At 36.1% G+C, this 16,745-nt stretch overlaps 2 protein-coding genes across 4 annotated transcripts in view; one reads left to right on the forward strand and one right to left on the reverse strand.

Annotated features, from left to right (window-relative positions):
• LOC101888373 (cytoplasmic dynein 1 intermediate chain) overlaps nucleotides 1–2,360 on the reverse strand; it is a 34,946-nt gene extending 32,586 nt beyond the window's left edge. The window contains exon 1 of one of the 3 annotated variants that reach the window (XM_059119198.1): nucleotides 2,298–2,360. The gene's annotated coding sequence lies outside the window, so the exon portion shown is untranslated. Of the gene's footprint in view, nucleotides 1–2,190 lie in introns of all 3 variants that reach the window. The other 2 variants (XM_020037862.2, XM_059119197.1) reach the window with 2 other exon arrangements.
• Nucleotides 2,361–5,834: 3,474 nt separating this feature from the next.
• On the forward strand, nucleotides 5,835–16,745 carry LOC101889824 (dynein axonemal intermediate chain 3). Its single transcript, XM_005186568.3, has 9 exons — nucleotides 5,835–5,937; nucleotides 5,998–6,132; nucleotides 6,196–6,860; nucleotides 6,926–7,091; nucleotides 10,295–10,485; nucleotides 12,855–13,952; nucleotides 14,011–14,186; nucleotides 14,243–14,445; nucleotides 15,908–16,745. Exons 1-9 carry the CDS (start codon nucleotides 5,876–5,878, stop codon nucleotides 16,563–16,565), a joined length of 3,354 nt encoding a protein of 1,117 aa, XP_005186625.2. The 5' UTR covers nucleotides 5,835–5,875; the 3' UTR covers nucleotides 16,566–16,745.

Raw genomic sequence — 16,745 nt, forward strand, 5'->3', positions numbered from 1 at the left:
TAAAATTTTTCCAGTGACAGCTCATTATATTGTTTACAAGCGTACAAAAGCATTTTGGTGAGAATTTTCCAGAAAAAAAGTTATTCGTGATGGAATTCAAGCGTGATAGTGTGATTTCTTCATATTTGACTGGAAACCACAAGTGGCTATCGTTAGAAAACTCCAGCTTTTAAATGTGAATAAATCTTTTGTGTCTCGTACAATCGCTCGTTACCGTGATACTGGTAGTGTAGCTCGACGTCAAGGAAGTGGATGGAATAAAACAGGAACATCAGCAGAAATGGTTCGAAAAGTAAAGAAGCGACTTGATCGAAACCCGCGTCGCAGTGGCCGAAAAATGGCTGGTGAGCTGAACATATCGCAATTATCTATACGGCAAATATTGAAAAAATTAAAATGCCAAAAAGTGCAAGAACTTACACCGCAGCAGAAAGAAAAAAGACTTAAAAGAGCTAAAGAATTGCTTGGCTTGGGCCAAAAGTGGTGTACTGCCGAATTTGGTTTTCTCCGATGAGAAAACATTCGTTGTCCAGCAGTTTGTAAACAAACAAAATGACCGTGTTTACTTGCCAAAGAGGTCAGCTAAAAATGTTCACTTTCGGTTGGCCACCAGAACGCTTGACCATGTTGAAGATATGGGCCGCCATAACGCCCGATGGCTGCTCGTATTATCGACTGTGGCATCAGAATAAATGCCGAATATTATCGTAAAAATATTCTGGAGGGTGTATTAAAGCCTTGGACACTCAAACATTTTGGACGCAGACCTTGGACATTCCAACAGGACTCAGCAGCATTGCACTCAGCTCGCGCCACCCAAGAATGTTTACAAAATGAGATTCCTCGCTTCATTTCCAGCGCACAATGGCCACCAAAATCTCTGGATACCAATCCGTTGGACTTTTGTGCCTGGAGTATTTTGGAAAGGAAGTTTGGCACTAAAAAATACCAAAGTGTCAATCACCTCAAGTAAGCGCTTCGCCGGGAATGGGCCAATAAAACCGCAGAGCCACACTCAGGCAGAGTGTGACGGTTTCATTGGCCTTTTGATTGATTTTGTGATCAATTCGAACAAATCTTAACTTATTCTTAAATTTGTTGCTATTTCCAACATTTTTTTGCTTTTATTCAATACTATTAATAAAATGTAAAAATTATGGCGTTTGACTTGTTTGCAGTTTTTTATCTCACCCTGTAATTTTGAGTTTATTTTTTAATTTTTGGACACTAGTATCACTAGCAGCCTACTTCTCCATGCATAGGTATAGTAACGTCTAGGTTTCTATAGTAGAAGTGTATGGGAATCACCGATTTCATAACTTTCACCAAAGATTTTCGGAGCAGTTGGTGTAACTTGTATTCGGGCATGTCCAAAAATGCAAAAAAAAAAAATTACCCTCGAGCATTTCTTACTTCGTTCCTTATTATACAGATCCTCAAAGGCTCAATATGGATATAATCACTAATCCCTTGAATTAAAGATGAAAAAATGTCTTATTGGGATTTACCGGCTTTCACATTTCCCAACAGACTCTTCAATGTCAATGACAAATATGATATACAATTTTCAGATTATACGCCCAAGAAGATGGCTACAAAGGGAACGGTGGACTAAATACACATTACACTTTTCAGCAGGAAGAAATAACCCAAGGCAGATCGACTTTTGAAATGATAGCACTTAATATTTTAATTCTGCATAAGCGGAACAAGGGAAAGCAATCACAATTTTCTCCAAACACACATTCAACATGAAAAATATGCAAAAAGCCACTGATTGGGTTTTTTGTAAAAAGGTGTATCTTACGAGTCATCATCAAATAAGGCTTTGATGATGTCACCAACTACCAATAGTCTCTTTGTTACCAATTTTTTGTGGTATGTTGGTGCATATCTGTATCCATTTATCGCATCTGCGAATGAAATATTAAAAAAATGTTCACAATCACCACAAACGACGTCAATAAAAATCAATATCTATCACAAACATTTTGTCGTAATCTTCATCATGAAAACCCACAATGTCTTTTGGCCTGCATTTCGAATGGCCAGACAACGACGACGAACCCATCAAAGAAGAGAGGGCGGAGATAATAGACAAATACACACAATGCAACTTTTTCTTCGTGTTTTTCGCGAATAAATCTCAAGCTAATTGCTAATATTTCACAAAGAACAGTTCCACAATACCTATTTCTTAATATATTTTATAATTTTATTAACTTTCCACGCCTCTAATTAAGTACTTTTTAGAACAACATATTTTTTTCTTCTCCGTACACAGTATAAATTCAGACCTTTTTTGCAAAGAATTAGTAGGTTTCTAGAGATCGAAAAGAGAGCGATTAATCATTTGGTGTTGTTGTCTCTGTTGTGTATGATGTCTGTTTCATTCACTCTCAGCAGTGTTGCCCATTCATTGGGAATGTAATAAAAAACGTTGGAAATAATTTGATGTTTGAGAGATTTATTGTACAATTGCAACGTAAACGCAACGTTGCAGTTAATGCTAATGTTGAATGCATCAACAAAATATTGAAAATAGACGTATAATGTATTTCTATAAAAAATGTAATAATCTTAATTTGTAAAATTCTTAACTGTAGACTAGGAAGGAAAGAGGTGATAATTACACTAATGCTCTGTTCCAGTACCTGCAAGAATCTACTAATTTTGTAATTTTCTTCGATGTCATAAAGGGAAAATCGGTTATCGTAGTAAAAACTTTTACATTCTTGCAAATTCTGGAAGCGAGCATAATTTTAAAATATTTACTTGAAGACCATTCCCGTGCACGAAAGCCTAGCAAAATTTGCAGGCGTTTATAAATCAAGAAAAATATGCGAAATTATTTGAAATGTTTTATGCAACAGAAATGCACGATTTCAATGTTGACGGACAACAAAATGTATAAAATTGCGATAAAATAATGTTGTCCCTCTGTCTTGGATTCAATTTTGTGGAAAACTCCTAATATTCCGTTCATGTTTTGTGGATTTCCCCCAATGTAATTCTATGGTAAAATTAAGAAGGTAAAGTCATTTAAATTAATCGTATCCATCTCGGAATTTTCTGTAATTTACCTTGCTAAATTTTACAGCATAGAAAACAGGTTCCCATCTCTGATTTGTGTATGTGCAATGAATTCAAAAATATACATTTTGACAGTGAGATACTGTCAATTGAATAATTTTGAAAAACTTGTAAACATATGATTGCATGACTTTAGCAGATGCATTTATATTCTGTATCTGATAGCTGGCACCAAATAACGTTGATGTGGATAGAATTTTACGCGTGTGAGGGACTTAAATACAAAATCAGATAAAACATATTTATGGACATAGGCATATGTCTTAAACGATTTTGACCAAATTTGATACGCTTTCTTCCATTCGTTCGTCTGTGCCAAACTACATTCAATTCCGACATATATTAACCATCGCACCAGCACAATAAACTTGGAATCGAGCTATATCAAAATTTTGACTGATTATCTCCAATTTCTATAGGATTCGTCCTCAGGCCAAACAAATGATTTACGCAAATTTTCATCTCGAGCGGGCAACAAATGCGGCCTGAACTTTTTTTTACAAAAATACATGGACAGACGGACGGACATGCATAAATCGACTCAGAATGTGATCCTATGCAGATTATGAAAGGGATCATTGTTCTACCACGCTTCCTTCTCTATGTTAGAAACAAATGTGCAAAGACATAATACGCTGACCACAGTGTGGTTTAGGGTATAAGTAGAACCAGGACACAATGAATAATATGAAAAATTACTCCATGGTACAATTAGCAAGGTAATCTAATGCTATCATACGATTACATTTTTATTTTATGTGCCTTCATTGTCAAATTTATATATTATAGTTCTTCTTAAACGTTGGCGGACGTCATGTAAGACTTAATTTTGGAATGGTTGAATTTGGTTTCATTTTTTTAAGGTGAGAATACATAAAAAACTTTTTTACTGTCTTAAGTCATCGGCTGGCTTCTTCGTATAGGAATAAAGGAGTAAAACAGTTTGGCTTGTTTGTTCGGGATACCATAGTATTTTGTTGCAAAATGGTCAGGCTTAGTCCCTTTATAGTTGTTTTTATAAAAACAAAAGCATAACAAGTGGAGAAAGATGGAAATGTTTATAAGTGCGGTTGTAGGATTAAGAAGATTTTCAAAAAGAAATTTAATTAATTTATGTAATTCTTTAGTTCCTCTTCTATTGGGTAAAAACAATTTTTGTCATAGAAGTTATTTTTAAAATAACTTCTGGGGAGAATACCCCAGACAAGGGAACTGATGAGGATTGGTGGTTCTTTTCGAAACCTAGATATTTCCTGTATTACCCCCTGGTAAACATTACCATCATTCTCCCCTAATAAACAAACGTTGTTTTGATAAAGACAAGGAATAAAGGAGTTTTAGGTTGATTTAGTTCGATTTTAGCCCTGTGCTACTTTGTTCTTTTCCAAAGAAACTAGTTAAAAAAGCGTTTTATGTATTCTTATCTTTAGTCCAATTGACATTACCTTCGTCACAAGAAATTGTCAGCGTAAGCTTTCGTTTTAGTATGGTACAACAAAAAGGTAAGGTAGAGCTACCAGCTGATTACAATTTTTGTGTCCGGCTTCTGCCAATTTTGTGTAGTATTTATTGTTTTGAAAAATAAAAACAAAATATTTTCAAAATCAATGATTTGAAGAATCATGGCTAGGTATATTAATGTCAAATTATAAAGGGAAACGACGGCAGAATTTGAGTGCGACTCTGGCATCCCTTTGTGATATGTCACAAAATATGCCAAAACATGCTGTTTATGTACACTCACCTTTAAAGGCGGACCTAAAGTAAAACTTCATTCGAGGCCTACACAAGAACTCATGGTACAATGAGGAGGTATAACAGCTTCGCAAAGCTACAGAAATACAGTCCTGAGACTATGCCCGCTTCCTGTTTTATTTTTTATTATTATTTATATTAAATAGCGGGAAAATGAATGATATGCCTGGATTTTCTTTGAATAATACGATCTATCCAGTTCTATCTTTAAATTCCATGACAAACTTATCGATTAGATTTAATGCTTAATAATTAATATTCTGTTTTTGTTCTTCAAAACGATAAATACAAAATTGGCAGGAAATTGTAATCAGCTGGTAGCTCTACCTTAGCTTTTTACTGTATCATGCAAGAAATTACATCACCGAAAACGTTACCTTAAGAAGAAGGCTTTGAAATTGTTACTTTACAGAACAAATCTGTCACTCGTCATACGGAAATATTTTAGATACGAATATAGATTTTATTTGAAAAATGACAAGGTCGAGTTCGTCAGAAAACGGTTGCCATATTCAATTAAGCAAATGAGTTTACTTCTATTGTTTTGCCATGAATTACTCTTTACACATTTATTTTTGCAGTTCTTATCATATCATACCTTTAAACCGTCTGCACCATATACCATTTGTTCCTGCATCTCCAATAGAATTATGCATGATGTAATGGTGATCCTCGGATGCATAATTTTTTTGGATATATAAAATAGCTTATCATCGGCACTTAAATTCATTTTTCATCCTTACTTACTGGTGAAATTTTAAATTAAAAATTTGTACAAATTACCGAGTAAACGAACACTCCTATTTAATCAATTCAATTGTATTGCCTTTTTATAAGTCTTAAATGTTGGCATCACTTGTAAAACAAATCACACAACGCCATCTGTTGGCTATTATTCATCAAAAATTTAAATTGCATTGTGTTTGCCGTTACCAAGGTGACTTTTTCAAATGTAAATAAATAAAATACGTAAATTTCCTTTCTCATTAAATTATATTTATATTTAGCAGAAAAAAAATCCGAAATAATGGCTGAAGCAGTCACAGGTGCTGAAGAACCAAAAGAAGAAGTTGAGGATGAAAGAACTAAGTAAAATAATAAAATTACCTAGAGAATATATGATATATTAATCCAAAATTTAATTTACAGATTCCTTAGAATCAATAAGAATATTTTGAAATGGAAAGCACCAAAAAATGAATTTGAACCCGTGGAATATTTTGATACAGCCAAGGCATGGGATGCTTTACTTTCAATGCCCAGTTGTCAGGAAATTATGATACAGTAATTGTTTCTAGGACCAAAATCTGATTGTTTTCCATCATAATGCACGGTATTATTTTGCAGAGAGGCCAATCAGAGACGTCTACACATGGTTGTGGGTGAACATGTCACACAGGAATTTCCATGGAAAGAAATTCCCTATAGAAATTTGCGCGATTATCTGTTCGATGATTTGCCCAATGGTCAGATGTATTACAATGCCTTTCAAAATTATGATGTTGATGGTCATGTGTTGATAGGCTATGTACCGCTATTGACACAGGATTCCGATGATCCACCACCGGGTGATCCATTTGTCATGTACATTGACCCGGCAGATGCTAAATTGGCTTTGTCGATAATACGTAACATGGAAACCTATGAACGCCTGATGATTAGCAAACGTTTACAGAAAGTTCCCAGGGCCTGGGTATCACTGGGTAGCGAAGATGAAGTCAATCTCACCATTTCGCAGCGTTATCATGAATCGGTCGATGTGGAAATACAAAGTGTATACCCTTTGAATATACCTGCGGAAAAGAAATTTTCGTTTCGTATGAGTGGTGATGTTCGCGATGGATATGTCGAACTAATACCATCGGATAGTGCACGCTTTGATAATGTTGCTCGTCGCCGTATCACGGTGGGCATACAGTCCGCTATGCCCCGCATAGATATTGAACAACAAACCGATCCGACATTTCCCACAAATGCATGGGCACAATATTTGTATGAGATTAATGAGGATGGTAAGATGCGGAATTTTGGAAATTTGGATATTTTTAATTTAATTTAAGAATTTATTATTTTTTAGAGGATTGCCTGGACCCATTAACCGAGGAAGAGGATGACAAGAGTAAACCTGCCAGCAGAGCTGTGACACCGGAACCTCCCAAACCGCCAAAACCACCACCAGAAGTATCCGATAGAATTCAGTTTCTTTTAAAAACCTTGGAATTCAATCAAATCGATATGTATAGGTAAGCGTTTTATGCAGCTTTCGGTCAAATGGACGAATTACAGTAGGTCCGTTCGTTTATTTTCCTTCCTAGCAATATTTACACAATCAATGAACGATATGCTCTCTCTATCTCTCTCTCTCTCTCTTGAGATAGTAAACTTTGCATAAAGTAAACAAACAACATCTTACCAAAATTTTGGAGGGGAGAAAGGGGAAATTTTCCCCATTTTTATACCCTCCACGATGCATAGTATGGAGAGTATATTAAGTTCTTCATTCCGTTTGTAACTCTTCGAAATAATTATTTTAGACATAACAAAGTATATATATTCCTGACCAGCGTAAAATTCTAAGAAGATTTAGACCTGTCCGTCCCTCTGCTGTAATCACGCTAGAGTCAAAATGAAAAGAGATAGAAAGCTAAAATTTCGCACAGATCACAGTCTTTTTTGCAGGTAGGTCAAGTTGGAAGATGGGCTATCTCGGCCTACGATATCGTATAGCCTTCATATAAGGGTAACCCCCGATATTCGGTATTTTGATGATTGTAGCCGTATTTTTCCTTCTGAGTACTTTACAGCCCTGAAAGAGTGTTGTCTACATAGGTCCTCGATATCGTATATCAAACATAAAACGGTACCTTCCTATTTTTGACGATTTATTTTGAGGACTTTAGGGACATTATTCAACGGAGTTTCGTATTTAGAATTCGTAATGGGAACTACAGTCTATGACAGAAAATTGTCCATGCAGATCCAGGTCTTGGTATAGGCCTCATATATCAGTACCTCTCTATATTCAGTATTTTGACGATTTTAGGTACAATATTCACCGAAATTGTTTTTTTGAAATTTCGTATTTGAAGTTCCTAATAGGTGCTACAGCATGCGACGGGAAATTGTCTACGCAGGTCCAGGTCTTCGTATAGCCCCGTTATAGCGGTAACTCCCTATATTCGGTATTTTAGTGATTTTATTCACCGAAATTGTTTGAAATGTCGTATTTGAGGTTCCTTATAGGTACCACAGCCTGTGACAGAAAATTATATATGCATGTCCAGGCCTTCGTATATAACGGCACCTCCCTATATTAGGTATTTTTCATGATTTTTTTTTCAAGTTTCATATAGATATGATCATGGTACAATGAAGAGAAGGTAGGTCAACTTTGAAAAAATTGCAAGTATAGAGGTCTACCTGTTTGGCTTGTAATGTCAGAATTAGTATCAAAACAATAAAAAATCAAACAAAGCGATAATGGAATGAAAGGTTAGAACTTCTTTTATCTCTAAAGGATTATTTCGCTACAAAAACTCTAGATTTTGTCGATGCATACGTTGAAATAAACATTTTGAAAACACCCGAATTTGAATATTTTCTAAACAATTTTTTTGTTATTGAAAAGAAAACACATACATAAACAAATAAAGATGACATATTAAGTCAAGAAAATAAAAAAATTGAAATCATATGGTAGTTCTGCCCTATCTTGAATTCATTGTACCATGGATATGATAAAAGTTGCATATGCAGGTCCACGTCTTCGTATAGACCCCAAATATAACGGCTATATTCGGTAATTTGAGGATTTTAAAAGAATTTTTAACGCTTTTTATTGTTTTGAAAATCTTCAAATTCGTTCCAAATGGTGGAAGGTATTCAAAGTTCGGCCAGGCCGAACTTAATGGTTTTTACTTGTTAAATTTCAAAATGTCTCTTCCACTTGCTGGACTTTTGGATAAAAGGACAGCTTCCAGTAAAATTTTGTACAAATTATCTAGTTAACGAACACTCCTAATATGTTATTAGAATACCCAAAATTCAAGTAAATGAGGGCGAGTCAAATGACCAATTTTGACAGTTGTGCTTATGGTAAAATTGACAAGGTAAAGTCATTTCAAATAAAACTCAACATCTTTCTATAATTTACCTTTTCATATTTTACTGAATACAAAACAGGTTCCCATCTCTGATTTCTGTTTTTTTTTTTTTTTTTTTACATTTTCACGCAATAATTGAATTATTTTAATTATTTTGAGATAGTAAAAATTGCAATTTTGTTCATTGCTGGAGTTTATTGAATTTTATAAACTCAATTACTGTTTTTTATTTAAGTGGAAGAGAAAATTCTCTCAGAACAAGTTATTGACTAATTTTAACGGGACAAGTTATTGACTAATTTTAAGTACACTGCTTACTAACTGGAATAATTAAAATATTAAAATTATTACTTAAAATTTTTAAGCATTTTCACAGATTTTGAATCAACAGATGACACTAGATATTAGATGTGTCTGAATACCCAATTTGCAATTTATCACTGGAAGTCGTTTATTAACACAAAATTTCTGCAAGAGAGCGCCGCGAAAGAGACATTTTGACAGTTCTTTTAATGAGATTTTGCAGTTTCTTGCTGGAGAAATTTATTTTTGCAATCACTTGCAATTCTTCTTCTTCTCCTTCCATTGCTTTATATTTGGGCAAACAATTATAAAACATGTCTATTTTGGAAATTGCAAGCCTAAAGGCTAAAAAAGATTAAAGCTTACATGGTGACTTTGGCAGTACAGGCCCTATATTATTGTACAACCCGATATCCGGTATTTTGTTTAATTGCTATCGGCAGGAAAGTGAACAAACGATTCTGAACAATATACACAAGGACCAGAATAATATGTTGATAAAAATATTATCGTAAATTTTGGAGAATTAAGCAAATACCAAAATTTTATCAACCTACATACTTCATTTCGTTTGGAAGCTAGAGTAATTTTCACAGACGGACAGACGGATGGACATCGCTAAGTCGACATAGAATTTTATGCTGATGAAAAATAAATATATACTAGTTTGTGAGGTCTACAATGTATATTTCGAGGTGTTCCAAATGGAATGACAAACTTAATATACCCTCCATACCATGGTAGAGGGTATAAAAGTAATTGTTGTGTGCTTCATATGCTTATATAAATAGTTTTGTTTTGCTAAATCACTTAATTGGTTGCAAGTTTTTGCATTGACATTCTTCCTGCCGGAAAAGTAATCAGACAAAGCTAATTCTTACTAAGTACAATTTTCCAGTAAGAATTTGCAACCTCTCGGAAACTCAGCTTTTAAAATTGTTCCGTATCGTATCTCATATATCGGGTTTCTTAATTTCGAACAACTTTTTGTAAAAAGAAAGAAAAACGCATAACCTCTGCCCTTCTTCTTTGAATTTCAGAAATGATTATCCATTGATTTCCAACACCTGTATCATGCATCACACCACACCGAGTCTAGAGGAGACTCTATGCTTTGCCAATATCTCGAAAAGTCAAAAACGATATGTTTGCGGCTATGATTGGTATCCGACAATAGCTGGTCTGATAGTGACTTCGTACACATTCAGTACAGCGGCTACAGTGGAATCGGGTAAGATTTAAGTTATTAAGGCTGCTATCAGACGATATGGGATTTACATATGTGCTGTCACTTTTGTTATCCTCGTGTTTTCCGTGTTTATGTCAAAATTACCATTTTACATGTGACCAAAAACTCTAGCTATCACACACTTGTTTTTCATAACCTCCATCATACCTCGAAATACACATTTTAGCCCCCACAAAGTATATATATTCTTTGTCAGCATAAAATTCTATGTCGATATAGCGATGCCCGTCCTTCTGTTCGTGGAAATCACTCTAGCTTCCGAACGAATTGAAGTAGATTGATAAAATTTTACTCAAAACTTGGCCATGAAGGTCCACGTTTTGGTATAGCACCTCTCGATATTCGGTATTTTGATGATTTTATCGACGTTATTCACCGGAATTGTTTCAAATTTGGTATTTGAGGTTCGCAATGGATACTACAGCCTAAGATAAAAATGTGTCTGTGCAGGTCCACGTCTTCGTATAGCCCCCATATATAGGTTCCTCCAGATATTAGGTATTTTGATGATTTTAGCGACATTATTCAACGGAATTGTTTCAAATTTGGTATTTGCAGTTCGTAATGGCAACTACAACCTATGGCCGAAAATTGTCTATCTATGGTATTCGTAGAGGCCCCAGATATCAGCACCTTCCTATATTCGGTATTTTGATGATTTTAGCGACATTTTAAAGGTTTCGTATTTGAATATTGTAATGGCTTATGGCAAAAGGACAAAAATGACCTGCATGGGCGGTCCACGTCTTCGTATAGACTCCAATATAACGGCTATATTCGTTATTTTTAAGATATGTTTTTTTAAGAATATCTAAATACGTTCCAAATGGTAGAGTGTATTCAAAGTTCGGCCCGGCCTAATTGACTGCTTTTTTATTTGTTATAATGAAAATAGGGGTCGCTGTGGTCGAAAAGAACCATGATAGGAGAATACAGGTAGATCTATCAACGCTTGAGAAAAAATTATGGCCTTCAAATGGCACGGTATTTTGCCACATTCCCGGCGAAGCGCTTGCTTGAGGTGATCGACACGTAGGTATTTTTTAGTGCCAACCTTGCTTTCCAAAATACTCCAGACACATTAGTCCAACGGATTGGTATCCGGAGATTTTGGTAACCATTGTGAGCTGGAAATGAAGCGAGGAACCTCATTCTTTAACCATTCTTAGGTAGCGCGTGCTGAGTGCGATTTTGCTGAGTCCTGTTGGAATGTCCAAGGTCTGCGGCCAAAATGTTTGCGCGCCCAGGGCTTTAACCCTCCAGAATATTTTCGCGATAATATTTGGCTTTTATTCTGATGCTACGGTCGATTAATACGAGCTGAGAGCAACCATTGGCTTTTATGGCGGACCACACTATCGCCAGGACCGGCGCTTGAGTTCTGGTGGCCAGCCGAATGTGCACATTTTCAGCTGACATCTTTGGCAAGTAAACGCAATCATTTTGTTTGTTCACAACCTGCTGGACAACAAATGTTTTCTTATCGGAAAAAACCATATTCCCCACTTTCGGCCAAGCGGAGCAACTCTTTCGATCGTTTGAGTATATTTTGTAAGTTCTTGCACTTTTTGAAATTTCAATGGCTTTACCCCGAGCTCATTTTTCAATATTTGCCGAATGGAATAGTGCAATATTTTCATTTTTCGGCTACTGCGACGCGGGTCTCGATCAAGTCGTTTTTTTTATTTTTCGAAGCATTTCTGCTGATGTTGCTGTTTTCTTCCGTCCACTTCCTTGAAGTCTGGCAACACTACCATCACGGTAACGAGCGATGGTACGAGACACAAAAGATTTATTCACGTTTAAATGCTGAAGTTTTCCAGCCAACTATAAAGAAATCACGCTATCACGCTTGAATTCCTTCACGAATAACTTTTTTTTTCTGTCACTGGAATAATTTTAACAGCTGTCGGACGAGTGGCTTAGAAATGACAGCAGTCTGAAGTTGGTTGCAGTTTTTTCATTTTATTTGGAAAATAGGGATCGCTGTGATCGAAAAAGTACTCATGTAATTCTCAAATAAAATTTCGTCCATGTATTACACGATGTGTGCAATTTCTGTATATGGAAAATTTGACACTACATATGTAAAACCCTTACCGCCTGATAGCAGCTTTAAGGTCCGATTACATATCACAAGACTTTTTCCATATTTATTTTAAGCATAATGATTGCATACTTTTAGGTACTCCCTAGAATTTTTAAACTCAAAATTACAAATTCTGGAAAAATCACTTTATCTTTATATAATCTGATATTAATTTGATTCAATACCTCATGATCTATTTACTAGCAATTAGAGGTTCCTGAAACATACTTTAAGTGCCTCCTTTATAATTTATAATTTTCAGTCGGTGCAAAAATTGATACCATACAACGTACGGTGCTACAGCCCAATCCCATACTGTTGTGGAGTTTCGATGACAATCTAAACTATAAGTTAGAATTCGAATCTCCGCTGGAAATAACCGCCCTCTCTTTTTGCCCCTACGATGCTAATATTCTAATTGGTGGTGCCAGCAATGGCCAAGTTATACTATGGGATCTACAAAATCGTGCCGAACGTTTAGATTACACCGAAATGTTGTCCTCCTCACAAGTTCGTTATCGTGTTCTCATTAATGAATTCCTCAAATGGACCATACAAATCAATGAAGATATGATAATATTTCCAGCTACACTATCTGGTGTCGATAAGTCACAAAAAGCCCAGATAACTGTTATACAATGGTTGGGTAGACGGTGTTCGGTGAATACCTTTGGAAAACTCAGCATGGAAACAAGTTCCAAAACTAATCATCGGTTTTTCTTGACATGTTCGCTGGATGGTACTGTGGCTTTTTGGAATTTAGACTCACAGTTGGGTAAAAAAGTAAGTTCTTCGGTGCGCAGAGATTTACCCAAAGCTCTGGGTCAAAGTGAGTCCAGTTATAAGGGCAAGGTATTGGTACCGGTATTCATAGTGGCCTTTAATGAACCATTGACTGCATTTGTGGCTGATACACCCAGTTTTAAATGTTCTCGCAAGGATGTGCCCAGGGGGGACAATAATACCCTTTACAATTATCATGTGGAACTATTGTCCAAAGATCCAACCGAAGTTCGCCAATCTTTTATAGTTTCCTCATTTTATGGGCGCATCGAACGCATTTCATGGTTGGGAATGTATGCTGACACCGAAGGCAGGGAGGTTGTTAGTACATCGGAACATTTCGCCCGGGTGCATGATGGCCCGGTTATTTCCATGAAAAGGAATCCATTCTTTCCTTGGCTGTTTGTTTCCATTGGTCGCAATGTGTTTGCCGTTTGGAAGGAAGACTACAACTATTCGCCGATATTTTGGCGTAGATGTCAAAATGATTTGACAGCTGTTACATGGAGTGAATCACGGCCGTCGGTGCTATTTTTAACCCGCATCGATGGTAGCCTAGAGGCATGGGATATTTTGGGTAAGCTTCTCTAATCCTTTCAAAATTCACCGAAAACATGTATTTTCATTGCACATAGCCCGAGATGATGACGCGTGTCTGAATGATGTCCTGGGAGGTGGTATTGTAACGCAAATCTGCGAACACAGACCCGAGGAACCTGACAAACTGCTGGGCATCGGAGATTACAATAGTAGCTTGCGTATGGTGAAATTGCCTCGAAGTTTTTATCATTTCACTGCTCAGGAATTGGAGGTATTTAACGTATTATCCTCAAAGTCTAATAAATATTATTTTTTATATATTTTAAGGATATGAAATCGTATATCCTCGGTGAGGAGTCCCGTAAGAAGGCCATACAAGTGTGGGAACAACAGTATTATGAACGTAATAAAGAAGTTATTGAAGCAAAACGTCAAGCTGAACGAGATGCTCACAAAGAAATGGAGCGCCAAGAAAAAGAAAAAGTCCTGCAGGCTGTGAGGAAGGCCAAGGAGGAGGAAGAAGCTAAACGGTAAGTATCGCTGGTGAAATTAACGAAATATGAAATGGAACATGTAAAAAAAGCAGTAGGTTCGGCCGGTCCGAACTTTGAATACCCTCCCCCATTCTGTTAAAATCTTAAAAATACCGAATGTAGCTATTATATTAGGGTCTATACGACGACATGAACCTGCGTAGGTAACATTTGTCATAAGCTATTACAATATTGAAATGCGGAACTTAAAAAAATCGGCTATAATGTCGATAATATCAAAATACCGAATATCGGGAGGTACCGTTATGTGGGGGCTTTACGAAGAGGTGGACCTGCACAGACAATTTTCTGTCCTAGGTTGTAGTATCCATTACGAACTTCAAATATCAAATTTGAAATAATTCTGGTGAAAAATTTCCCTAAAATCATTAAAATACCGAATATCGGGAGGTACCGTTATATGGGGGCTTTACGAAGACGTGGACCTGTACAGACAATTTTCTGTCGTAGGCTGTAGTATCCATTACAAACTTTAAATACTAAATTTGAAACGATTCCGGCAAATAAATTGGCTAAAATCATCAAAATACCGAATATAGGGACGTACCGCCATATGGGGGCTCTACGAAGACGTGGGCCTGCACAGACAATTTTCTGTCATAGGCTGTAGTATTCATTACGAACTTCAAATACCAAATTTGAAACAATTCTGGTGAAAAATGTCCATAAAATCATTTAAATACCGAATATCGGAAGCTGCAGTTAAATAGGGGCTTTACGAAGAGGTCGACCTGCACAGACAATTTTCTGTCTTAGGCTGTAGTATCCATTAAGAATTTCAAATGCCAAATTTGCTATACCAAAACGTGAACCTACATGGCCCATTTTCAATACCAAGTGTCCTGCAGACATAACATACATTAGAGCAAAATTTTATCAATCTACTTCAATTCGTTCGGAAGCTAGAGTGATTTCCACAGATGGACTTTGTGCGGTCTAAAATGTGTATTTCGAGGTGTTACAAACGGAATGACAATCTAATATACCCTTTATACTATGGTGGAGGGTATATATATATCACGTGTACATTTACATCAGTGACCTCAATACCAAATTTCAGGAGTCAAATTAAGTACCATTCAGTACTTTTCGAACAGTCATCGTAAATCCACCTCCTTCTCTAAATTACATACCAACGGTGGCCTCCATATAAAATTTAAGTATTCAAGCTCTATTCTAAGACCTAATCCCTAAATGTATTTCTATACTTTTCATGTAACGATGGGCATGTGTATCCATTCGTTAACAGTCTTCCCCCAAATTTGCTGTTACCCAGCAAAAAATATAGGGAAATATTCCATATTTTTATAATTTTAGCAGTATTTTTCAACAGATATTTTTGAAAATTTACAAATTTCTTCCTGGCAGAACTTTCTTCTCTTTTACTTGTTTTTTTTTATTATTAATTTTACGTACTTAACTCTCAATTTCCCTTTAGAAATGCAGCACCTCCGGCCCATTTGACGTACACGGAACGCATGCGACAACAATGGTATGAATTGAATCTGAAACGCTTAATGAATATTCTTATGACCCGCAAGCGTGTCAACGAAAAACAATTGCAACAGGAAACAGTTTTGGAAAAAGAACGTTTGGCTTATGAGGCTGCGAAAAAAGAATCGTTAGCAGAAGTTTTGGCACGCATCGACGATGAAATTGCTGCGGTGCGTTTGCGTATATTTCCCCAAGAAATTCCCGATTTACAACGCAGCGACATGATCCAGACATCGGTGGATGCCGTTCTACAGCAAGTCGAATCTTATGAAGACAATGAAATGGAAATCAATAGAATATTAGATGATCTAGAGGAATTCCAGCAAATGGATTATGCCGATTTTTTGCATCGTGGCGAAGAACGCCGGAAAAATATTAATAAATCTTTGGGTGGTAATACGCAACGCTTCTACTGGTATGAGATGTTGCGCCACGAAGACCTATTGGGTGAATGTAATTGGGGTTTCGAAATGTATGCTGATCTTTTGCAAACTATGGATATCGGTTCGAGGCCACCTTCAGATATTGATTTGATGATGACTAAAGTGGTGGCTCCCGCAGAGGAAATAGAGGCAGAGGCCGATATTGAGGAGGAGGATTAAAAGTAATTTTTATTTAGTAACTTGATATAGCTTTTTTTATTTATTTAATAAATATGTTTTATATCTATTAATTAAAAATTATTTGTTTGAAAACTGCAATTTTTATCAGAATGGTCGTAAGGCAAATAAATTTAACAATATTTGGCCTGATCCAGAAATTCAGGAACTTAAAAGTTTTTA

Source organism: Musca domestica, unplaced genomic scaffold (assembly GCF_030504385.1).
Source record: "Musca domestica strain aabys unplaced genomic scaffold, Musca_domestica.polishedcontigs.V.1.1 14, whole genome shotgun sequence".
In the NCBI taxonomy this organism is placed as follows: Eukaryota; Metazoa; Arthropoda; class Insecta; order Diptera; family Muscidae; genus Musca; species Musca domestica.

Excerpts from the sequence above, each read along its gene's own strand:
- LOC101889824 (XM_005186568.3), top strand. The coding sequence starts at position 5,876 with ATGGCTGAAGCAGTCACAGGTGCTGAAGAACCAAAAGAAGAAGTTGAG. Across the intron at positions 10,486-12,854 it reads AGCGGCTACAGTGGAATCGG|TCGGTGCAAAAATTGATACC; the intron begins GTAAGATTTAAG and ends TATAATTTTCAG. Across the intron at positions 14,187-14,242 it reads TCACTGCTCAGGAATTGGAG|GATATGAAATCGTATATCCT; the intron begins GTATTTAACGTA and ends ATATATTTTAAG.